The sequence below is a fragment of the Zosterops lateralis genome (assembly GCF_965231275.1).
Source record: "Zosterops lateralis genome assembly, chromosome: 1".
Classification (NCBI taxonomy): Eukaryota; Metazoa; Chordata; class Aves; order Passeriformes; family Zosteropidae; genus Zosterops; species Zosterops lateralis.
The window spans coordinates 149,050,334-149,075,536 of record NC_139762.1 but is presented as its reverse complement, the minus strand read 5'-3'; the positions used below and the strand labels follow the sequence as shown (position 1 = coordinate 149,075,536).

At 40.3% G+C, this 25,203-nt stretch overlaps 1 protein-coding gene across 2 annotated transcripts in view; it reads right to left on the bottom strand.

Annotated features, from left to right (window-relative positions):
* Nucleotides 1-25,203, bottom strand: part of FER1L6 (fer-1 like family member 6) — a 73,704-nt gene that overhangs the window by 2,318 nt on the left and 46,183 nt on the right. For both annotated transcript variants that reach the window (XM_083868252.1, XM_083868251.1), the window contains exons 21-40: nucleotides 24,812-24,946; nucleotides 24,114-24,263; nucleotides 21,859-21,969; nucleotides 21,096-21,257; nucleotides 19,836-20,019; nucleotides 19,464-19,648; nucleotides 18,783-18,905; nucleotides 18,612-18,651; nucleotides 17,814-17,929; nucleotides 16,575-16,706; nucleotides 15,053-15,178; nucleotides 13,892-14,019; nucleotides 12,430-12,600; nucleotides 11,117-11,277; nucleotides 8,150-8,292; nucleotides 7,503-7,591; nucleotides 5,483-5,581; nucleotides 3,759-4,000; nucleotides 3,274-3,437; nucleotides 1,964-2,064 (exon numbers count right to left, since the gene is read on the bottom strand). In XM_083868252.1, the coding sequence (XP_083724378.1) occupies nucleotides 1,964-2,064; nucleotides 3,274-3,437; nucleotides 3,759-4,000; nucleotides 5,483-5,581; nucleotides 7,503-7,591; nucleotides 8,150-8,292; nucleotides 11,117-11,277; nucleotides 12,430-12,600; nucleotides 13,892-14,019; nucleotides 15,053-15,178; nucleotides 16,575-16,706; nucleotides 17,814-17,929; nucleotides 18,612-18,651; nucleotides 18,783-18,905; nucleotides 19,464-19,648; nucleotides 19,836-20,019; nucleotides 21,096-21,257; nucleotides 21,859-21,969; nucleotides 24,114-24,263; nucleotides 24,812-24,946 (2,762 nt within the window). The remainder of the gene's footprint in view (nucleotides 1-1,963; nucleotides 2,065-3,273; nucleotides 3,438-3,758; nucleotides 4,001-5,482; nucleotides 5,582-7,502; nucleotides 7,592-8,149; nucleotides 8,293-11,116; nucleotides 11,278-12,429; nucleotides 12,601-13,891; nucleotides 14,020-15,052; nucleotides 15,179-16,574; nucleotides 16,707-17,813; nucleotides 17,930-18,611; nucleotides 18,652-18,782; nucleotides 18,906-19,463; nucleotides 19,649-19,835; nucleotides 20,020-21,095; nucleotides 21,258-21,858; nucleotides 21,970-24,113; nucleotides 24,264-24,811; nucleotides 24,947-25,203) is intronic.

Here is a 25,203-nt window from a genome sequence, read left to right as displayed (position 1 = left end):
TTGCATCACCTGAGGGCACTGAGCTGGTAAACTTTAATATCTTTAAATTTCATGAAACTGAGGCATGCTATGTCTTCAGCTGTTAGTTTATTTTCTTTCCAGTGAGTGAGTATCTAGCTAAAATAATTTTTACTATTCACATGCTGATATTGCTTTAGTAACCTTGGGATTTATCCTGCCGAACTTTAAAGCTTAGGTGCTCAGTCTGGTCCTTCATGGGCTGTCTGCATGGGGGAGAGGAAGAACCTTCAGGAGGGCAAGTCATCTCTTTACCCAGCTCATATCTTAGGATATGTGTGCTAGGTAAATTGGATGACTCTCCCACCTGAACCATGAGCAGCTACAAAAGGAGCCTGAATGTTTTGCTTCTGAGATGGGTAGTATCAAATGAACAATCACCACCCTATTTTTGATTTAACTGAGACATACATCTCAATCAAGAGTAGAACTATGTTCAGCCATATGTTGGCTGTATCTTCCCACCACAAAACCCATTGATTACTCAGTGCAAGATCTGGAGGAAGACTCTGGCTTTGTGGCTTCTGGGTCAAAACAACTCCAGGCTGTGCAGAAGAGAAAAGGCCACCAGGCTGGTGACAACTTTTTGGCCCAGCAGCATATTTGCAGATAAAATGCTCTTGACTTGAAAACTCAGGGAGCCCTAGGCAGCCATGGGTGTATGGGCTGGGTCTCAAAAACTGAGAGGAAAATGAGACGGTGCCTTGTGCATCCTGTTGACAACCTTCTGAACATGTAATCTATTACACTTGACACTCCCTCTTAAAACTCCCTTGGCAGATTTCGGAGCTACCCCAGTCTACCCTCTCTCCTCTGAAAGAGGAGTTTAGTTTCCATTACTGGGAATCTTTGAAGCAGACACCTGTCAGGCAAAGCTCATCCTGCTTTTGAGTAAAGGTGCTGGGTGAAGTGATTGATTAAAGGCTTTCCAAGGCTAACTTTAAACAATGCTCTGATCCCTCTGATCTGATAATTCCTTTATGCTCTTTCCTTCTTCCTCATGTTTATCCTGAGATGTATCTCAAACCAGCAAAATTAAACAGAATGTGTAATGATTACCATTATGACTAGCAATTGAATTTTAGAAGCTTTGGTAGAAGGAAAATATAACATCAAATTTTCCTCACTCTTTTTTATCCAGCTCATAAAAAAACTGCTCAAGTGTTTCAGTAGAACAAAGCACTTGAGCCAAAATAGATTAAAAGTACTTTTTTCTGAAAGCAAAAAATCCAGCTGATACTGGTTCAATGTGACAAATAATGAAAGATAAATTGCTCCTTCTGGATAATTTGCCTTTGTTAAAACACTTAAAAAGTCCTCATAAAAAGTCTTATGATGAAAAATAAGCATCTTCGTTCTTTGAGTATGAAGTACAATAAAATTAGAGATGGAAGTCACATCTCTTGCATGTCTAAAGGGCAATGATGCTGGTGAAAGGTCTGGAGCTTCTTGTGAGAAGCAATGGACTTGGAAATGGCTGGATTAATGGCTGGACTTAATGATTTTAAAGATCATTTCTCACCTAAATGATTCTATAATTAATATAATAAATATAGTCCATCTGATCTTTATAGGTGACCAAACTGAGACGTTTACTGTATGTGTAAGCTATGATGATTTAAGATGTTATCACATGCCAGGTCAGCTATGGAAAGAGCTCACATGTGAATTCCAGCTGAGGACAAATTCTCAGCAATGCAATTTATTTGGGTTTCCAGAGGAAGACATTTCAGCAAACCTGGAAGGTGCTGGCAGCAGCAGTGCCATCCACCAGGCTATGTACCAGCTGGATAAATTACTTGCTGAATATTGCAACAGGAAAGAGAAGAAAATCCTGGGGACCAGTGAGGAGGTGCCCTGCAAGGAGGTCAGGTGGGTGCCCTTCCCCATCTCCTGATGAGTGCTCCTGCCCCCCTGCATGTTTAATGAGTGTGCTCCTACTCACTTGGGTTTCTCCAAGGGCTCAGGCTCCTTTCGAGCTTTGCCTACTGGATTCTTCTCAGCTTCTTCTGCTGTGACCAAGTGAAACTCAGCTTCCACCTTGCCCTGGATCAGAGAGAGAATGTGTAAGCATCCAGTCCTGGGTTATAATCACTAATTCAGAGCAGGATTTGGAGAAATGATGGAACCAGTTGAGGGCAAAGGAAATTGATTAAGGAAAATAAGATAGTCTTTGCAGTTGAAGAGAAAACACAAAGGAAAACCCAGGCACAAATTGCTGACTTATGCTCAAGGACTAGGAATTAGAGGTCAGATATTTTCTTTCCGACCCATAAGTATGTTTTCTGTTTCTTAAATTATAATGTAATTCATCTGAGAAGACATGTCTTCTATCTATCACACATCCTGACAGAGCTGAATGTCTGAGCTGAAAGCTGTGTTGCTGATGTGGACCAGATGTAATCCATCAGCAGGGAGAAATTCAGCCAGTCACAAGTGTTGGAGCCATTGAGCTGCGAGGTCTCAGCTCACAAAAGGAAGATGAGATTTAAAGAGTCCAGTTACAATTCAGAGTGGATAAATCAAATCAGCTTTACAGAATCTGTGATGGATGAAAAACAGACAAATGACTTTACATATATTTCCAATTTTCCCTATACCCTTGTGGATGGTATTAATCTGAAGTGTTGATCTGTGCCCACTGGCTGTGATTCAGCACAGAGCAGAACTGAAAGAGGGATGCCAATAAAAGTTATAAATGTGGAAAAAAAGGAGAGATCAAAATGGACTGGGAGAAAGGGAATCAATTGTACTAGAGTTGAGAATAGGGAAGTAAATCTGGGATTTGGAAGTGGAGTTCATTCACCAAATCCATGTAAAGTACACAGTCAGCTTCAAGCGGAATAAGGCAATGGACTTGAAGATGGCACTTTTCATTAAGACATTCTTTTTTGCTGGAATAGACAGAAATGTGAAGGAATGGTAAGCTTTAGGAACACTATTGGAGGATCAATGAAAGTCTAGAGATGGGAAGAAAGCCCCTAAAAAAGAATCAAAGCATGTGAATTTATAGAGGGCTATATTACTGGAAATGAGTACCTGGTAGCTCTCGGTCTGTGTTCCCCTAGGGGACACCTGAATGCACCTGAAAAGGCACTTTAGTGCTTAGTTACCTGGGTTCTTCTGAACCAAATATATGGAGAACCACTGAAACATTTGGAGGGATCTTACAGATTGCCAGTGGTGGTTGTTCAAAATCCAAAATTAGCATCTTAGTCCCAGAGAAAATCTGTTCATCTGTAGTGAGCTGCTTACTGTGAGCTCCCCAGCCTTGATGAATGGCCACCAGCCTCTGACACGCTTCTGCTGGAATATGGACATCTTGTTTTCTTCACTTGCTGCCACAACTGTGCCTAGGTCACAGCTCTTGGCTGACTTTGCTGCTCGAGGGAACCCATTCAGGTCCAGTTCAAGAGTGCCTGGAGAAAGAAATAATGTGGCAACACTTAGGGACCAGACAGAGACAAAGATGTTCAAATAGCAGCTTCCAGATGAGATTCATGGAGGAATTTAGCAGCTGAGGATCTCTCTGTTCTGTCGGTCATTCATTTGTATTGTCCTGGCATTCTCCTCTGATTCCTAATTATTGACTTTACAAGAAATAGGTAAGTTTGCAACATGGTGCTTCAGAAAGGGAAAAACAAAAGTTGGGGCTCAGACACCACTTTGTGCATTGCACTGCAGGACATAGGTCTGGTGAGACCTCAGATGAAGCTCAGGCAGATTCATTGCATACTTACCCAAGAAATCATCTGAAGACAGTCTTTCAAAATCCCACACCTGAAGCACCAGCTCAGCAGGTATTTTGCGTTCTGTCTTTTCTAAGGAAAATATGTTTTCTCTTTTAGTTACTACCATTTGTTTCTCTGCTGGGAGATAGTGGAACGGGAACACAAAGCGCCAGTTGAAGTTGCCCTCTCCTGTCAAGGAATTGTAATGTACATCTGTCTCCTGTTTGTCTTCTTCCAGGCCCTTTATCCACCTACAGCAAGCACACAGTGGAAAACATCACTGTCACCAGGGGATCTTGAATTTTAATTGTTATTTGGTTACAGGCCTGACCATTTACTAATTCCTCACTAACCAGTAAAAGGGAACACAGCCCTGGCTTGGGGATCTTGGGACATAGGCTGCTGTAATGACCAAAAAGATGATGATCAAAAGATTAGAATGAGAACACGGTTTTTATTTCAATGAGACCCCAAAGTACCACTTGGCTGCTACCAGTTTGTTATTGGCCAGGACACTTCTCTTTTTTGGACAGGCAGTGGTGACAGCATCAGTCATTTATCCTGCACTGATCACCGTGTATTGACGTTTTGCCACACTAATAAATTCTGTGTCACTGTCTCAAGATTGATATCAGTGCTCAGTATTAGAGCCTAAATTTTTGCAACTGCTGTTTGCAGGTATAAACATGGTGTTAGTACGGCTGAAGAAGTCTCTCTTGGGTTGTTTGTAATTTCCTCTTGGTTTCTGTTACAGTGTGCACAATATCAGATGTGCTGTGGTACAAAGGACAACGCTCCCTAAAACATAATTTTCTCATCTGAAGAGAGGCAATGACCCAGCTAGGTATGTTTTTGTTCTGTAGATGATTTATCACACCTTGAATAAAGATTAGCATTTTTATGCTCTATCCAAAGAGCAGCTTTACCCCTGCAACCCCAAAGGAGTTTCAAAAAGGGATTGTGAAAAATGGTAACAATCTGAAACATGACACTGCCCCAAGTGCAAATCCATGCCTGGAGACAGATACAGTGCCACATGCAGTGTTTAAACATAATGAGATTTGTGTCTTCATCATTAAGGCACAGAAGCAAAAAGTTTTCCATTCCTGGCTTCTCTGTCAGACCAATCTGGCACTGATGGTTGATGCTCTTATCACAGAGCTCAGCACAAAGGCTGGGTCCCTATTTAATTCCTAAAATTCATGTTCTAAAAGCTCCTCTGCTACTGCTCTGAACACTCAATTTATATCAGCATATTAAACTTACTCCCTAGGAGAGGAAAAATGGAAAGAAATCAAAGACCAATCTGGCATCTGAGATTTTCGGTACTTTGTACTACCACTTATGCCCATTATTCCCTCCCAGTCCTTCCTGGTACTCTTTTCTCTGATTATGTCCAACCTCTCTGCATCTGTGTAAGCTCTTACAGTTCAAGTTCTGTAAGTGTTTGATCTCTCTGTGCTAAACTGTGAGCTTGGTGCTTGTTGTGTGCCATCTCTGCCTGAGTAGGAACTAAAGATTAGTGTCATTTTAGTTACTTGATTTTCAGAGGAGGTAAAACAGGGAAAAAAAGAGAGCAGTATCCAATATGGGTGAGTAATTTTGGCAGGCATTTAGAGCAAAGTGCCAGGGTCACTGAATAGTTCACCAAATAGTCTCACAACATATTTTTCTACTCTGATTTTTGAATGAAACATTGCATGTTATTTTGAAGACAAGTGTGAAGAACTTACCCTTTTACATAGATATCACTTGATTTTTGCCCTGTAAAGATATTTTCATCCTCTAGAATTACATCCTCTGTATTCCAGATTATTACCCTCAGTTCATATCTGAAAAAGGAAAAAGGATTGTGTGTAAAACTCTGGTCAGGCACTAATACCAACCTCTATCAAATCATGCTTTTATAAAGTGAGAAATATTGAATTTGTGCATCAGTCTCAGGTCTCTTCTGTTTACAAGAGTCTAGTGATAGAGTGGGGATGTTGGTTCCCCTCAGCTCATGGAGTATAATGGACAACAGTTTCCAACAGTGTCCAACAACATTGTACTCCACGAGTATAATGACAGCTTAAGAGGGATGGAAAATTCCTTACTTTTTATATGCCTGTTCATTTTCAGCTCTTTTCACAAAAATACTGCAATGGAGCAAGGCAAAGTTGATTTGAAAAACTTCATCAGAGCAGTTTCCAAAACAATGATCAGCTTGCTAATAAAGAACAGAACTCACTGAGAGGTGCTTTTTAGAAGAAATTGCATTTTGTGCAATCTAGGGCATTAAAAGGGAAGAGGGCTGCTTGGAGATATTTGCATTTAAGCAGGTACAATCATCTTTAGAAACAACAGTAAAAGGAATTAAAGTTTCTTTATCCTTTCCACTCCCTATATGCAAACAATTATGGCGGTCATCCAAAGCTCTCAAAACTTGAGCTGAAATTCAGATATTGCAGGTGACATAAAAATTTAATACTGAAAAATTTAGGTATTCCTTGAGTCATTGTAGGAACTGCAAAATAAAAAAGACAAACAAAACTATGTTTGATAACACCAACAAACAATGTCCATTGTATGACATGTTTTGTCTTGGAAATAGCCTCAATTTCAGGCTGTGGAACAATTTGCTCCAAAAGTTACCAGAGCTCCTAAGGAGCTCCCTGAAAACCAAGCCTCTGCCATAGCCAGAGAAACTTAAACCTGCAAAGCCTCACCTGAGTCTTGATCAAGCAAAGATCATAATAAGAGATGTTTTCACAAAGTTTTTGAAGTTTTATAGAGGCTGGAGCCTGTTTTGCTGCAGCAAGTATGCATTTGTCAGCAAGATCTGTAACTTGTGTCTACATGTGCTGGGTTTTTTTTCTCGTAATTAATATTTGACAGTATTTTCCCCTGTTAAAATAGACTACAAAAATGACAGCAACAATGTGGGTTTATGGGCTTGATTAGTTTTAAATCTGTTTGGATTGGAAAATGCTTGTTGTTAAGGAGTTTTATAGAAAGTTCTAGCTTGAAAGAAGTACTTGCTACACGGATTGATTGTTTGTTTGTTTGTCAAATCAAACAATATAGGAATAGGACTTGATGATGTTTCAGACATGAAATTCTCAAGAAAGGCCTCGCTAAAACACAGGGTAGTCTGGGAATTCTGTTTCTCATTTTTGTGCTTTCTTTACAATATTCGATTATCTTGAACAACTATGTCCAGTATTGCATGTAAAGCAGCACGAAGAAATGAAAAAAGGCTATTCTAAACAAATCTCCTCTATCTGTTGCTGCTTTATGTGTTTCTTGATTTTATCCTTGAACAAATTTCTGGAAATCCAATACATGTAATGCTATTGAAGCAGATTAAAGAGCTCAACCAGGATCGAGAAAGTTATCTCAGTGAAAAAGCCAGTGAAACTAGAATTAATTCTTACAGTTCAACAAAGAGATGATCACATCAGAACTACTTGCCTCTAGCCACCTGCAATCTCTTTATTATAAAGGATAAAGGATAAAAAAGGATATCTTTTTAAGTGGTGTGTGATAGCTCTTGCTGAAAAATCACCAACAGTTCTTTGAGTTCTTTAATGGAGGAAACCAGACTAGGTGGTCCTCTTTGACTTGAAGTTATGTGAACCTAAGAAAACTTTCCTGAGGACTGGAGAGGTTTGTTTTAGTAGTCCATTTTCTATTTATTTCCAGACACTTAATAAAGACCCGGTCTTTGAAGAGTTGTTGCCACTGTGGTGGCAGGAAAGCACAGAGTATTACCCTTTGGGTTTTCTTGGTGAAATGTCCACAGGGGGTCCTGGCAGAGGCAAATCACTAGGAAACATGTCAACCCACATCTGTACACGACCCTTGAAAACAAAGAGATAAACATCCCTGTAACCCAGTCTTACAGAGGCTTTAAAAGACTTAAATGTAGGTCTGACATCCAAAATCACCACTTACTCTGCCAGCACCAATCAGTCAATGTCCTATAACTATGATTTAGTCTAAAAACTTTCTATACAATATCTTTTTCATGCATATATTCTTTCAATCTTTCAGGTATTTGGTGAAGTTGGAGTAGAGCTCAAACACTGTCAGCTTTCAAGGTAAAGTCGATGCAAAAATAGTATGTGATAAACAGAAAAGAAGAGATCCAAGGTTTAGATACAAACAGAGGTTTTGTTAACTTAATAAAGTAAAGCATTTAAAAGAATGAAAATCTGCAGTTACACCTTGTGTCATTATTGTGTATTTGGTCAGTGGCTGTGTACACACATGGTTGAAAATTTCCAGGGTGTTTTGGTGCAACACTGATGCTGACTCTGTAGATTTGCAGTTAGAAATAGAAACCACAATAACTGGAGGAAATGAAAACTGCTCCTGGGTCTACCATCACCCCCACCACCACCTCTGAGCTGCTCTACCTGTTCCATGCCTGGCTTATCCTTATGATAGAGAGGCCGAGTCTCAATGTGCTCTGGCACCAGTTTGTAGCCAGCTCCAGGGATTTCTTCCCAGGCACGTAAAACCTTTAAGGAGAGGTGCTCGTATGATTCAACTGGCTCCTCTATAGGAAAGAATAAAACAAAAAGAACAATGAGAACTGAATTATAATACTGAACCCCTTGGCAATATGTTTCAGTAGTTATTAGAGGTACTCATCAAAACTTCCCTTGAGTTAAGAGGAAGGTTTTATGTATTCCACCTAAACAAAGAATGGCCTTGAAATGCTTCTAATTTGCATAAATAAGGGGACCCACTGGGTTAATTAGAAGATTAACACTCAGGCAGCAGTTTTCCTGTAAAATACAGCAAATCATTCCACTACTACAGCAGCAGTTTTTAACAAGAAGATGGAGGAAACATGTCAGCTATTCTTTTGACAGAAAATTGCAAATTTTTAAAGCCTGTGAAAGACAAGGAGACTTGGATTTGACAAAGTAAATAGGCACTAGGAATTAACTATGCCTCCTTTTACTTCGTGATGGAGACAGCAAAGACAGCCTTTGAGAATTGAATCACACATCAGAGGAAGAGAGTTGAAGTCCATGGGCAAGAACATTTCACCTCCTGACCCTCTCACCTTGGCCCTTGGAAAGGATACCCACAGAATCCCAGAAAATGGCACCTCAAGGAAGGACCAGTGCTAATTTTGAAAGTAGAATGGATGTTAGAAAACAGAGAAAGCCCTTTGAGCTCTTGAGCTTCTCTTTCCTCCCTTTTCATGTGGGCTCCACACAAAAGGAGCCCAGACTTTTGACAAGTGATGTCTTCTAGGTTGGAAGTCCCTAAGTGAGAAGAAGGTTAAGATTTATTTGTGTCAACAAATTATTATCACTTTTCCTACTCATGTTGCTATGTCTGAATTACTGATTGTTGGCAAAAGACTCATTTGGAATTTAAACAGTAGGTATTAAACCCTCCCTAACAGCTCAGAGAGTGAAGAAGGATGATCCTGTGGTTATGAATCTTGGTTCCTTCTTATGCACCTGCATGCAATTTCAGCCACCTAAAAGCAAAGTCTCTAACTGCTATTCAGTCAGGCAGCCTCAGTAACAATGACACAGATTATCCTACAATATCCTGTATCCTCTCAAAGATGCCTTTCTAAAGATTTTTTCTTTTTTTTTTTTTTTACCACTGAAGATGCATATTTCTTCCCATTGGCTGCAGGTAGTCCTGGGAGTAGTGGACAGACAATTGGAGTAGATGATTATTATAGGTCTGTTCAACCTGGACTATTCTTATTCTATCCTATCTTATCCTATCCTAACTTCTTTCTTCCTAGAGCCAAGTTAAATTTTTCCTTCTCTTTCAAGTCAAAGCTGATGGATAATTATAATTTTCTCCACCTGTACAGTGGAAATTGGACTGCTTTCCCTTTTCAGAACACCTCTAGAGCTCAAATCTGTGGCCTTTGTTAGTTTTACAGATTCAAATCATGGCCACCACAGAAATCCATCAGGAAATGAGGACCCAGATGTACTTGTCAGAAGAGCAGTCTGGATAGAAATTATGTAAAGACTGCATGTAATACTCTATTTCTGTACAATATGGAAAAACCTGTGTACGGAAGTCCTTTGGTCTTTGCCATCTGGTTCTATATTTCCTTGCTTCTGATTTCCATCATCTTATCTGACATTGGTATGTCTGAAGCTCATTTTAGTGAACCAGAATTTTGATTGAGATATCCTGTTGCTGGTAGTCACACTCAGTCATCTGCTAGTGAGGAAAACAAACAGCAATACTGGAGTAAAAAAAATCTCCCTCAGGCCAAGAAACCAAAAATGGATCAACACTTCTCCCTTCAACAGTGCTTCCTTGGCAGCCTTCCACTCAAGGTGTGAGCTGTATTTTGTAGTTGCCAAGAAGAATGTGGTCAAAGACAAACTAGCACTGGTAAGGGAGTGGAGGTTTTCTTGCACTGCCAGAGTGTCCCACTACTGTCTCCAAGACCAGCTCCTTTCACTTTCCTTGAAAATCATCATAGAACGGTTTGGGTTGGAAGGAATGTTCAAAGACAATCTTGTCCATCCCCCCTGCCATGGACAGGGGCACCTTTCACTGATGACTCTGTCCCACTCCACCCCAATGTGATATGGACACTCAAGGTCCCAACTGCTTTGACCTCTTTTTAACCTGGGAGCTCTGACAATAAGCTCTATCCTGCCATAATCCATCATCCATGGATTCATGGACCCCACAGATACCTGGATTTACAGAGTGCTGTGTCAATTCTTCAGAAGGTGAATCAGACTGGCACTAACCCAAAGAAGGAAAAGGCCAACAGAGAGGAAAGACAAGTAGGTAAGGTAGGAGTGGCTGGTAAGTGGCCAGGAACATAATTATGGTCAGAGATTTTTTTGACCTTGAGTAACTCCCTTCAAAACAGTATTTCCCTTCCCTCTACTTCTCACTTCTTGGGTCTGTCTATTCCAGTGTTTTAATTTAGACAAAGAATACATTTTTGAAAGACTTTTCCTGACTTCCCATGCTTTGCTATTCTGTGGGGAAGGATTTCAGAGCATGCACAGACCAACACTAAGCCAGAAGACATGTTCCAAGAGGGTCCCCCACACTCCAACCAATCCTGGACATCCCATCCTTGGGATCAGGTAGGAGCTAGTCCAAGGTATTCCCCAACAGCCACCATGGGGATGTCAAGTCATCAGCAGCAACTGTTTCCCTCTACAGATTCTTGGCAATTAAGCTACAGCAAAAGCTGATACAGACACAGCCCTCATTGCCAGAGTTACATGAGTGTTTAAGAGCAGACACAGCCTCCAGTAATCCAACTTCAGGGTTCATAGCACAACAGGGCTCCAGCTACACCTTGGCAGGCTCCTGGCATTGCCACAGTGCAAAGGAAGGATGCTGAACTACTTTGTTACCGTTCTCATCTTCTGTGAAGACTGTCTGTCCCTTGAAGACTTTTGCTCCTACTTGTATCTCTCCTGGCCTCATGAAGGGCCCACTGATTCTGTAGTCCTTGCACAGCTTGGTGAGGATCTCACTCGGCTTGGTTGCGTCTCGCCATGCATTGTACCCTTCTCTGCAAGGAGGGAACAGAGTGGAGAAAAATGAGTGAGGTTTTTCTTTCAGAACAGCGCACTGACAGATCAGGAGTTTCCATGCAGGGATTCGCTTTGTGGTCAGTGGCCCTGATATCTGCTCAGTCAAATTTTCCTTTGTCCAACATTGCTTCTTACTTGAGACACTCCCTCACTCACTCCCTGTCTGCTCAGGTCCTTAGAGATCAACCTCCTTTCTCTTAAAACACAGGAGAAGCTGAGGCAGCCTTGCCTACAGCTTAGATAAATAGCATAGGCATGCTTCCCATGAGGAAAAGGAATAGAGTTTGTTCCCTGTTGTACCTAAAATATTCAAGTTTACACATGCTGCCTCCATTTAAGGAGAATAATTCTGCAGCTCCCAGATAAAAAGGACAAGCTCAGGTTATCCGGGACCTGTAATCAGCACATGAAGAAATATCTCATGCTGGAGAATGAGCTGGCAAGGGAAGCTTTGGGGTTTAGTCTGTGTTCCTGGATTGCTTTTTGACATTGTTGACCCTTGGTTTGTAGATAAAATGAGAAACAATTATAGAAAAGCCCCAAACACACATCTCCCAGGTTAGTGCCCCACCCCAGGGCAGTTGATTTATTTAGATTGACTTTCTCTGCATTAATTAATTTTTATGCACAAGGTTCTTGAGAGTGCAGTCTGTCAAGGACCTCAGCTTCACTTCCCCACGATTCACCCCATTACAGAGGTTGTGTCAGCAGCCTCTGCTCCTGCTCCCCCCAGTGCCACACCAGTCCCACCAGCCTTACTGCAATCACTCCAGCTGCAGTTGAATAACAGAGAGCAAAGTAGAGCCCTGGCATAATTTCTCGGAGATATTTTTCCCATTTTCCCTTTATGCCTGTCCAAAGGCAGTTTATCAAACAGGTATGTTGTAAACATCAGCTGTTTACTATCTAAAATATTTCTTGAACCAACAGTGCTGTTAATTTAAAAATATCCACTTCCCGCTGAGGCTGGCAGTTACACAGAGCCACCACTAAGCTCTTTGGTGAGTTTTAATTAAAATACCCTCTGTGACACTTTTGCACTGGAGAAAGTATCGGGAACACATCTGTAATTTCTCCTTAAAGTCAAGTCACTCACTGTGAGCTCTGTTGCTGCCTGAAGAAGTACTTACATTTCATACTGACTCTGTAATCCACAGGTAGCTCGATGTCTGCTGTAGAAACGATTTTCCAAATCAATTTTAGTCTCTCCAATAAGATCATCTGTCCCAATGAAGTCATGGTCATAGATCAAGACTGTGAGCAACGAATCCTTGGGGAATGTAGCTTGGATTTCAAATGATCTACAGGAAAAAATTGGGACCTACATGAAGTCTAATGAATTTTGAAGCCTAAAACAATAGGCTAATTAATGACATGTAAACAGTGTGTAAATAGTGTCTCTCCTAATATGCAGTGGGCTTTTCTGGTAGTGCTTTTTGCTTCAATTAAATATTTGAACATGCTGAAAACATACAGTGGAAAAGTATATTCTTTTGTGTGCTTTCTTAGCACCCTGTGTACTGTCCTAAGACTGTTCCTACAATCCTGACTCCAGTAAGGCTAATACAGCTGTATGTAAGGGAACTTACACATTTTTCAGAACCCCAAAAGGGACATCTGAGTCTTTTCTGTTTTCTTGCAAAAGCTGCAGGTTAAATATTGAATAGATGAATCTGGGGGCACCCAACAAAAATGATCAGGAAAAAGTTCTAAACAAATCTCAAAAAAGCAAAGATAAGAACTCCCTTCTCACTTGGTGCATTTTTCAGGAATCAGTATTGTTGAGATGTTATGGGAAGTTGAAAATATAAATGTGATTGTAAAAGAGATTTGACGAATTAGTGAAAAACAGGACATCATGATCACCACAACACTGCCTCCAGATTTTCCAAAGCACAGAAAAAACTGAGCTTTGTCTCCTGAAGGATGAATTTTCTCATTTCCCCCCTGTTCTAGGGGTCTTTCAGTCCAAAATAGTATAGCTTCTCTGTCTTAATGTTCTTCCACCCCAATTCAAAGTATTTTCAACCTTCTTAAAATGGGGAAATTTACTATTTAAAAAAAAAAAATCTCAGCTACTAGCATTAAAAATAAATAACCATAAAGCATTGATAATACAAACTGGATATTCACTGAGAGCTTGCCCCTGTCTCCCACATTCAGAAAGCTGAGTTCAAAAAATTTGTATGTCCTAGAAATATGAGATTTATTTAGCACTCTCTTCAACCTGAAACAGTAGCAAATATTGTGAAATCACACTTTATTGGTCTGATATTTATTTTGCTTTAGACTTAATGATTGTATTAGTTTTCACAGACAATTATAATTTGTTGCCTCATTTCCTCCTCTCACACATCATTTTGCAAAACCTCTCACAGATTACATTACTTGGTTGTTTACCATGTTTTGATGGGTATGAAAATGAAATATCATCATTCAGTGTGACACCAATTTCCAATGTTTTAACCACCAGAATTACAAAACATACAAACAGGCAGAAATCTGCATACAGCAAACACTTAATAACAGCAACAGTGGTAGCAAGAGATAAAGCCCAAATTACACTGAATACAAAAATAAGTCATCACTGACCTTCCAAATATAGGGTTTAGCTGCTTGGGGATGTAGTTTTCCCTGTCTTTAATTTCTGTGTTGCCCAGCCTCAGCACAATGTAGGGATCTGATTTGCCATCTGGATCAGCTGGGCTGAGGTTAAATGCCTGTTAAGAGGAAAAATTGTGTCCTCAAGAAGTTTGCTTAAATACAGCAGGGTCTCTACACAGGACTGTGGTTTTCCTGCCCAGTCCTGGATATCCTGGAAGTTCAGGGGCTTTGTCTGCCTGTTTTTATGTAAAATTTGGCCTGTAATTTTGTAGGCTACTATGAAAAAATGATCTGGAGGAGAAGAGTGTTTGCAAAGCTGGAAGTGTTGTCCCATCACTAAGACAGAAAAATCTGAGCAGGAGAGGCAATGCTAAGGAAGAAGCTGGCTGCACAAGGGAGGCAGAATTCAGGAAAGACTTACCCACAAACATTGTTCCAGATCTTTGAACAGTGCAAACCAATTCTTTATAGAATCACAGAATTGTTAAAGTTGGAAAAGACCTCTAAGACTTTATATTCATTCAGGAAATAAAACAATTTTTTCATATTTTGTTGCCACAGTCTCTCTGCATGCCATCTTTCTGTCTTAGATTACCTGCAACTCTCTTGCTTCTCTGAAATACGAGTTTCTTCTACCCATTATACCTCTCACACCATTCTCTCTCATCTTGTGCTCTTTATTTCTACCTTTATCGAACCCAAAATTTATTCACATGTAGAACTTTCATAGTATGCTCTTCACAGTCCCTCAATAATATGCTACAATTTCCCCCTTACTGAGGTTTTATTTAAATGTGTGTCATTTTGAACAACTCTACTCATTAAAACTGGCTGCATTTGCATACTGTGGCTGGAACTGGTTGTCTATACTATGTTTATTATGTATTCAGAGCTTTTAGTTTGAACTAGGAAAGTGATTCTTCAGTCTTGCAGAAATCTCCAAATTTAGTGTGAAGAATATATATAATGTTTTCTACTCTGAACACCCATTTTTACTGGATGAAACATCGTCTGAAATATCACCAGAAAAAACCCAAACCCCATGGATAAGGATTTTCAGAAGCTTCACTGCAAAGACATTTAAAGTAAACTGAGTTGAAAATAAAAATCCAAGTTATTTTGTGGTTAAAAGAGCATCTGTCTACTTACTGCCACAATATAAACCCTGATGAGCACTTTGACAGAGTGGTTTGGGGGTATCCCTTGCAGGATGCGGGGCTGCCCTCCATCCAGCAAGCTGCCATCCTCAGGACTTGGGTATATGCAGAAGGAGCCCTGGAAATACATTGACTTTTATCCCCCTTGAAAACAGATCAAGTGCAATAAAAAAACCAATCCTTTGAATGTATTTTATTTTGTGGAAGCCCTCACGGGGAGCCCAAACTGCATTGCACTAAACATCACCTTTTAAATGTCTTTTCTCTGCAGTATGGTACTATCATATCTAGGTATTTACAAGGAGTAGCTCCAAGCCTATTGACTACTAAAAACTAATACCTGTAGGTGTTCTAAATCCATTTTTCTTACCATTAATATTTTAAAAATAATATTTTGACTTAACTCTATATTGGCAAATTAGTAATTCCATTGATTAAGTTTCATAAGAGTGGGACAGGAATCCAAAAGTATTTTTGTGATGCCTTGGGAAGGCTGATCTGGAACAGAGGCTAGACAGAACTAAGAGAATAAATTAGGTATTTATTAAAAGGCCTTTAAGGGTACACCTTGGGCATTACAAGAGCCTGGCCAGGGCTATACCCAAGATAGACCCAAAATGGCCACAAAAAAATGGACAACCAGTCACAACCAGTCACTTTTATAAGTTTTGGTCCATTTGCATATTGTGGTTAATGGTCCGATTACAGCTTCAGTTTATGAAGTCACATCTTCTTATTTTTTTCTCTTCAGTTCAATGTTGTTTATGCTTTTGGGTCTGAAAATTTGTTACTGTTGTCCTTGGTCTCAAGCTGGAAAAGGATTTGTTTTGTCTACCTACTTTGTGAAGAGAGCTTAATAACAGTTAATATGAGGCTCAGAACTACACCCCTGGGCAGCACAGAATCTGAAAAACACGAAAGCTAAAACTTAAGGCATCATTTGCAGTTCATATAAATCAGTATCAACTCATTTTGCTGAGTAGCTCATACTGTATGAAAGCAACTTGTTAGTCATCTGGACAGAAATCTGCATTGCAAGATAATTGAGATATCAATTAGTTTAATCAGTTCCTCTAAACTACAAACAAATCCTAATAACATTGCTCAGGCTTTGAAGTTTTCAGGTTACCTGATGGAGCCCTGAATGTGGCTGTACCTTTGAGGGCCTACACTTAAATTGCACAAAATTACATAAAAGGTTCTGTAACTGATAGTGTAGAAACCAAGTTGCATTAGTGAAATCTGGACTACATAATACATCTCTTCTTCCCCTTCTATAATTTCAAACTCCTTGTAATTCCTTATTTCAAAACAGAAGTGAACACCTGGTGCTGGATGATGCTTTTTCTATCCGATAATGGGAAAGGAAAAAACTTGACTCTAGATATAATAAAACTAATTCTATTTACAACAGGCTATCAATGTCTATTTCTTTCATCCCTGGCATGCCTGAAATATGTATTAAAACCTAAAGTCTCTAACTTATTACCCATTTAATCAATATTAAAGCTTACCTTAAATTTTCCTATTATTCTGTCTTCAGCATCAGCATGAACTTCATCATTAGATTTTCCTCTCAAGAGCTGGAAAGTTTTCACCCAGTCCTCAAAGTTATTAAATTCACTCTCCAAGTCTCCTTCATAAATCTTTGAAAATAGAAGAGAGCTTGTATTTTGTGGTGCAGTAAATATATTTATAGCAACTTTTTTATTAGAGAATGAATAGAAATTCATTTTTGACCTAAAATGCAGACTTTAATAAAAACCAAGGTTTTGCAAAAGTCCTTGAGGAAAAAAGTGAATTCCCCATTTAAAATAGTACCAGTTTTATCTTCAATCAAAGTCTTTCCCCAACTATTGAAATAACACATTAATGCAGCAGGTGGAAGTGAATCTGTAGGGGCCAAAATGAACATTTGTAAACACTGGTGTGAGTGAAGAACTGTGGATGTGCTGCACTTCTGTTTCCTTGCTGCATTGTGCCTTTGTTGAACTGACCCATTCTATTGTGTTAGCGTGTCAAAACCTGAGAGCAAAGCAGACAATAATAAAGTGCTGTGGGGACAGAGCTTTAGGATAGCTCAAAAGACCAAATAATTTTTCAAAGAGCATTTTTTTTTCAATACTCTCCCCCAGTAATTTATCAAGCATGAAATAGAAGGGCCTATACTACTGCCATCTCTTAAAAAAAAGGAAACAGCAGTTTCAAATTCCCATTTATTCAGCTACAATCTAATACAAAGTGTCCTAATCTTTTAAAACCTCTCATCTCTCCAGACATTTTGCACAACTCATACTATTTTCTTTGAATTCTTTCTATCATTGCCCAACCAAATCTAATGTGAGCTGAGGATTATTTCCCATCAGGGAGGATACACCAACCATCAATGCTTTCCATCTCTTTTTTAAGACATTCCTAATAGGCCACAATATTTCTAAATGAAACTTGGGATTTCCAGCTACAGCATTTTAAATGCAAACAACAAAACTGAATTTCATTGATGTCTCTCTGGATTTGTCTACACCAATAAATTCTATGTCTAAAACCAAGTGGGCCACATCCACCCTGTGAGACCCTGGTTTCCTCCACGTCCCTTGTGCTGAAGGGCATTATCACTATAATTTAGTGTGTTTTATTCATTTTAAAGTCTCTGAAGTATATGTAAGGAGTGTTTGCCCAACTCAGCTGCTGATGTCATACTTTGGAGAGACAGCAAATAACAACAGCCTTACCTCAGTCTGCTTTTCCCTTACCTGCAGTGTTGCTAGGTTTGGAGTTTCCTTCTGTACCCTTTTCAATGTCTTATCCTTCTTCTTTTTGTCTGGCTCATCCTCTATGATCAGTGCTATGTGGTCAGAAGTCTGCCTATCTGCAGAAATTTAATGATATCATGTATGTTTTAGTAAGCAAAGCACATAAAATGCTTCAAAGATGCAAAATATATATCTTTAAAGAGGTCCTCTGCTCTTTGCCTATTTATTCCTTTACTGCTGGACATTGGGATCTTCTCTTTTACTGCTGGTCCTCCCAGACAGAGAGTTGGCAATTTATGCTCTCTGTGGCTACCAGTCTTCAATAATGAGCTGTTGGACCAAGTGTGATGGTGTCCTGCATGACCCCCTCCCTGATGGCCACCTCCCAGACCACTCTTTTCCTCTCTCTGACTCCTCCCCAATGCAAAGAAACAGATCTTAACAGTTTTCACATAAAATTTAAGGTTTATTTAAAACTGAAAGCTGTTGTTTAGGCTGACAGCTACTTCAGATATCAGGATGACCCAAAGAAGGATGACCTTTTTCTGCTTAAAGATATCACAAAATAGGGTGCATCTCACCTGGTGAAAGCCTAGAAGTGTGAGAAATGGAGGAAGTACACCAGACTAAAGTCAGATTCCAAACACTTCCCAAGAAAAAGAGGGTGAGCCATCAAAAGTTACACTGAGATAGTTCAGTTCTTCGGCTGAAATCTGGATTTTGAATTAACTTTTGAGAAGCAAAACTAGAAAAACTATTGGCGCAAAACAATAGAAAAAATGCAAATAATTTACTTACTGTCTTCAGGTTTTCCTTCACTGAAAAAAATTCCTTTTGCCTTTCAAAAGAAAAACACAATGGACAAACCCCACATTAGGAGTGTAATACTGAAAAGGAATCATTCAGCACTAAATCTACATTTACAACATTGTTCATCAGTGAGAGTTTTGGGCATGCTGGGTGACTCACCTTTTGCATTTTGAACACAGAAGCATAGTATTTTGACCACCAGTCAATAACGTTTTCAGCTGATTCATCTGCAATGGTTCTTTTTTTCCTCTTTGTTGACCGTCGGATGGATTTTTTCATATCCTACCAAATGATGGCAAAATCACTAGAACTGACTAAAACTAATCACCTCACTCATGGTATTAAGCATGAACAGCTATATACACAGATAATTTCAGCCTCCAAGAGTTAAATAAAAAGCAATATGAATTCCTGTCTCTTTTATTCCAAGACATTTCATAGTGATCATCATATTATTAAAGTATGTCTGTGTTTTCTACTGGCTGTGCCATGACTTTAAACATTGGAGACATTGCCACAGGAGCAACCCACACAATAGGCAAATCTACACAGATAATAAATAATTATCTGTCAAGGGATGCAAATACTCAGATACCAATTAGCTTCTCTCACTTTATTCTACAAGCATTTTAAGAATCTCTTAGTGGAAGTAATGAAGTTCTGTGGGGTCAAAGCTGTATTGTTAACTAGTTCTCTTGAGGGCCAGCAAGATAGTGTGGGTGTCAACATCAATATCCAAAATCTCTAAACCTGGGGTCAACAGGTTACCACTTTATAAGGAAGGGCTGAAGTCTGCAAGACTGCAGGAGGAAGTCAGCTGGTATTTTCAGCTGTACCCACCTTCTGTTTCTTCTGTTTCCCTGGCTCAGAGGCAGAGTGCTCTGGTTCAGTGGCAGGAAGTGCTGTGAGGGGTGGCTCTAGCTCTATCACTGTCCATTTACCCTGCTCCACCTCAGCATAGATGTCATCAGCTGAAAATGGTTCTTCTTGGGATAGCTCAGCAGGCTGGGATGACTCAGGTGAAGCTGAGATTGAAACTTTGCAAGTTAGGTAAGATTTTGCCAGAAATATTGTCATGGCACTTGATGATCATCAAATAATCATGTGATTAAGAGTTTGAGCCTATGCTCAACACAATAAAGCACATTTCTAAGTGTAAACCTCTGAGAAGGTCCATTGTCTTTTCATTTGGGGTCAAAATTGAACACTCACCTTTCTCAGTTTCTGCAATGTCTACTCTCTTAGGCGCAGCTTGAGGACCTAATGGGGTTTTACGTAGGAATTGCTTAAGGCAATTGATGGTATGTGTTCCAACAAGAGTACTTCTCCCAAACGCTCTCCAGTCGACCACACAGATGCTTAGTGGGGGATGCAAGAGTTCATTTTCAGGCAGCTCCTAGTGCAGGAGACAGACAGCAGCGTGAGGGAATGTAGAACACATATAGAATGTTTGTTGTGCACAGCAATAAGGCTTCTACTCTTCCCTCCCTCCCTCCCCTCTCCTCCTTATCTATGAACATATTCATAATGTAAAATCCATTCAGCATAGGCAATATGATTTTGGTTTCTTGCAAAAGAAGCTTTGTTCTTTAAAATACAGAGTGGACTGTACAGACTGTGCTGCTGAGATCAATCCCATGCTCGCATATTCAAGCATCTCTTGTTAGAATAAATTGGGAGAATCAGGAGCATTCAGAAGGGTGGAATGCAGCATTGGAAGTTATGAGTCTTAATTCCACTGCTGCTGTGTTGAAGGCTATTAACCCTATCTGCCTCAGTTTGCCCAACAATGAGATGTGGGCCCTGGGTCATTACATGCCTTAGAGGATGAACTACCAAGAAGAAAACAGCTCTTAGGACAATACAATAGGAGCTAAAAGTACTGTACTTCAGTATCCATGTTGTTGTTTTGATATACTTTTCTTAAGAGCAAATTGAACAGACTGTTTTATTCTGATGGTGACTGATTCTGGAAGTGCCAGCTCTTATAACCCAACCAACAGGTGATACATGGCTTTGCAGTTGTGACAATGTGAGAAGGTCCTGAGTTCATAAGCCAGAAATTATCAATCCCCTTAATAGCCCAGTAACACACAAAGAAAGTGGCAAGAATGAAAAGAAAACAAAGGAAACCAAACACTACCCTGCAAAATGGGAAAGGAGAAGGAAAAATATTAAATATATTTCTGTTAGCTGCCTCCAAGTTCCAACCTATCAGTAAAAATCTAATTGCAACATATCTTCTTATCTACATGGGACTTAACATGAAGAACATCATCTTCTTTTATGATATGGTTGTAGCAGAAGTCTTTAAAGCATTTTCAAATCAGTAGCTTCTGCAGGAGAACTGATAACCCTTAGTATTCAATCAAGAAACAGAAGAAATTATTTGAGAAGAAAGAAAGGATAATGGTAATTAACACCTTGTCTGACCAGAGAACAGACAGGCAAGGGGCAGCATGCTGTACACACCACTTCAAACCAGTCTGCAAGGCCAGTGAAATTGGGATTTTTCTTGTAGCTCTGTATGACAGAGGATTTGACTCCTTTCCCTGCACACTCGATGAGAACCTGGGGCCGATCTACCGAGAGCAGCTGGACTTTCTTCAGCTCTCGAACACCCCAGAACAGGACCTGTGGTGTGCAGAGAGAACACTGTTAGCCTGCAGAAACTCCAGCTTGGCACAGGGAAATGGGCTGGTAAGCTGGTGGTGTGAAGGCTGCAGAATGAGTGGCAGTGAACAGTGAGGCTGGGCAGTATCAGGCATTGCAGTGATAGGAAAAGCTGCCACTTTTCCCAGCTTTCTAATATAAGGCTACTTTGGACACAAGAGGGAAGGGTAGGGAATGTGTAGGCATTTGTACACAGGCAGAAGGCATTGTTTGGCTGAAGTCTGGGACCCAGAAAAAGCCTGTGAGATAGCTGATGCCAAACTTCAGCTCCAGTGATGTAATTTGCAAGGGGAAGCTCTCCATCTCCTGTGGACGCTTCCTTGGCTGCACAGAATGTGGATCCACCAGCCATACTCTGGCACAAGAGAAGTCCCTTCCCAGCAGGTCAGAATTGAGACACAGCCTCACTGTTCCTCTCAGTGGAAACACAGCCTTGCATGCCCTTATAATGCTATTTTCATGTGAATCCTATTGATCAAGATTGTAAAATCATCAGTTACTGTTACTGGTCAACAAGAGAATAAAAGGACATTAGGAAAGGGAAATAGTCAAAGTATCTCACCTCCACTCTGTATTTGCTTAAAACAGGCCGTATATTAGCTGGGACTGGGTAAATCTGGCCAATATCTGGTGGATCCAGTGGAGGAAGTCTGTCTGGATCTGACTCAGGAATCTGAAAAATGAAGCAGTTGTAACTCAGGCTGGCTTTTGGAAGAAAAAACCAGTATTGGAAGTATCTGTTGATTATGGCACATAGAACACACACATTTAATAATTTTATAAAACAAGTTGCAGAGCAGAACAGTGTGCTGTGAAAGGAATGTGACTTGAAATGCTCTCTCTCATGCTGTGATGCTAAAGCATACAGCAGAAAAAGTATTAAATAAATTGGGTTTATGTGCCTTTCTGGGAAAAAAGCTCCTCTTACCTAGTAGGACATAGTTTGCCCTAAAGACATGCATGTACTGAAGCATGGTAATTGTACTTACTAAAAATGGAAAGCATGGTAATTCTGTTTAACAAAAATCCTGAGCAAAACTGCTTAGAAGACTTCCACAGGAAGATTCTAGATGTGATTCTAGTTAAAAAGAGCTGGTGAACAGACAGTGCACATCAGCAAAACCACAGATTTGCTGGAGAGAGATGATATTCTCCAGCTGCAATGGAATAGTGTTCCTGCATTATTGCGTGCTCTCATCATTGGAGAACTTCCAAACAACCTCTCTAGCATTAGGGCTCAGTAATTTCTTTGCAGCTACTAAACTCTTGTGGCAGGCAGCATTTCTGTTCTTTGTGTGTGATTGCACATGAACCTGCCCCATGTTCAGGAGCATATCTGGGTGTACATGACTGCCCTGTTCCAGCTGGGTGGGAGAAGAGCAGACTCTGAGGTGTGACCATCTCTGCCTCTTGCTGTGCTCCAGGCTCTGCTGCCTGCTTGGTGCATCTTCTGTGACAAAGCTCATTGGCTTCACTTCCCAACACCTTCCTAATTTTTAACTGTGTATTTATGACCTTCTCATTCCATGAGAGGACAGATCTGAAGCCTGGCCTGATTTAGAAAATTCCTACATAAAACAGAGGAAGCCAGCATATGAGGATGAATCCTGTCAGAAGCTCAGGCTGTGGCAGCAGGGAACAACCTATAGGCAGAGCTCTTCTCAGCTTTCACTTGAAGCATGGTACCTAAAAAGAGCTGTATAAGCAGCTTCTGGGAAAAGAAGCAAAACTTCTGGAGTGCAGCAGTGTTCCTAAGCTAACTTGTCACTACTGAGTGGTGAAGCAGGTGAGATACAGCTCTCAAAGGATCTGTGAAGTTGAAGCCTTCTGCTTCATTTAACCAGGCTATCTGTCTATGTACAGTTGTGTGGGAGTCTAATTACTATAAGGGAGAAAGGATGTGTTCCTTGGTACCTTGTAGGTGGAGGAAGAGATGGGTGGAAAACATAGTATCTAGAACAGCACCTGCAGCAGAGGTGAGTGCTCAGATAATTACTGGCAATAATTCACACGCACATGTGATCTACATTTTATCAGTAAAAATCCAAATCAATTAATTTAATAACTACAGAGAAAAAGAGGTGAAAAACAATTTAGTACTCAAATGACAGCAGGGTGAAATGCCTGCATGAAGGTTTACAAAGGGATTTTGCTTTTTTGATTTAAAAAATCAATAATCCTTGAGTTCATTCTCAGCAAAAGCAAGACTTTCAGCGTCCATTAGTCTGTATATTTTCAGTGTACTCTTTCTCTGAATGCCAGGATGCTTCATTGCAAGATTAATTTTATCCCTTCAGCAAGACACAGCACTCATTTTGAAAGGAGAAAGGAGCATTCACTTTGTACAGAACACTCTTCAGCTGAAACAAACAGAACCTGCAGATCATGTAAAGTTTCTTTTAATATGGTTTGTGTATCTAAAAACTCAACCTCCCTAATCCAGTCCTTATTACTCACCATTTCATTTTCCTAAGAGTGAAGGCAGTATTGGGAGCTTCAAGGCTGGTAGCCAGGGCCATGTGCTGCTCCAAACAGCAGGTCATTGCAATGGCAGTGGGATTTCCACAGTTTCTCAGCCAGAGCACAGTTTAGGGCAGGGCAAGCGAGAGTCAAAGGAGGCCTGTGAAAGGCTGGCAGTGGTGTGTGTGGGCAGTGGCCCCTGGCAAGGTGGAAGGGGTGACAGGAGTTGTATGGGGACTATGCAGCCCAGTGGTTCCAGCTGCACTTCCTTTTAATTCAAGATGGTCATGGACCCTGATGCCATGCCAGTTTTTGTAAGCCCCAGGATGTAAAAGTGTAATTTTTGAGAAAATTTACCTCCAGAAGCTCAAATGTGGCAAGAAGGTCTCCTCCTGAAAGGCTTCCACAGTGCACTGGGTGGTAGCAAAGTTTTGGTGGTTCATACCTTTGATGAGCAAGTGTCACCATAGGGGCAGCCACTGTAGACCCAATATATTCTGCCTTACCCTAAATAAAGGAGAATACATGGGTCAAATGCACTTGGCTTTCACAATGGTTATAGGAGCCAAGATGATGCAGAGCTTAGTATTTATTAAAATTTAAAAAAAAAAAAAAAAAAAAAAAAGCGCCTTCTGAAGAAAAAGCCAAGGTAAGATGCAAGGCAGCTATAAAGAGGAAGAGCTGAGTACTTATTAGCTCTTCAGAGTATCCAAAATTTCTGAGGTCTATATTTAGTCAGAGACTACATCAGAGTCTGCATGGTCTTGACCCAGACTTAGATAGAATATTTACAGTGGTGTTCAAGGGACCTAGAGGCAAGATGCTTCTGGTTTCTGTAAGCTGGTCTTCGGGAGCAAGATTCATGTGGGGAAAATACAAGGCCAGGTAGTGAATCTCAGGGCTGTTTGCAGATGTTAAACTGCAAACCACAGTAACACTGAGCTCCATTCAGCAAGGTGATCAATTTTAAACCTATTGAGTGACTTAGCTTTGCTTTCATGCTTGCAGCAGGATGTAAAAGCCCAGGATTTTAGTGAGAGGGATTTTGAGTTTACCACTGCATCGTCATCATAGAGCTCGATGACAATCTCCGGTGGGAACTGGGCGATCTCCTCTCTGTCACCATGAAGCACAATGCTGTTGAAAAGCAGTGTCTGGTTCCAGGTGGGGGACAATGTCTGAGGAATGATCTAATGGAAGAAAGGAAATGTTTAATGAGCTGTTTGGTTGAGTGTCCTTCAACAGGACATGCTCATCTGCTGGTGACTTCCTTTTCTACAGCCGGAACAATGCTGTGTCTGACACCACGTATGTCTGGCTCCTCCCAGCCAGGAGAAGAAGAATCTTTCACTTTGAGGCTGGTACCTCCAATTTCTCCATTTCCCTGTTTGCCTCACAAATCCCTAACAAGCATATCAATACATGACAACCAGTCTGTGTAGACAAA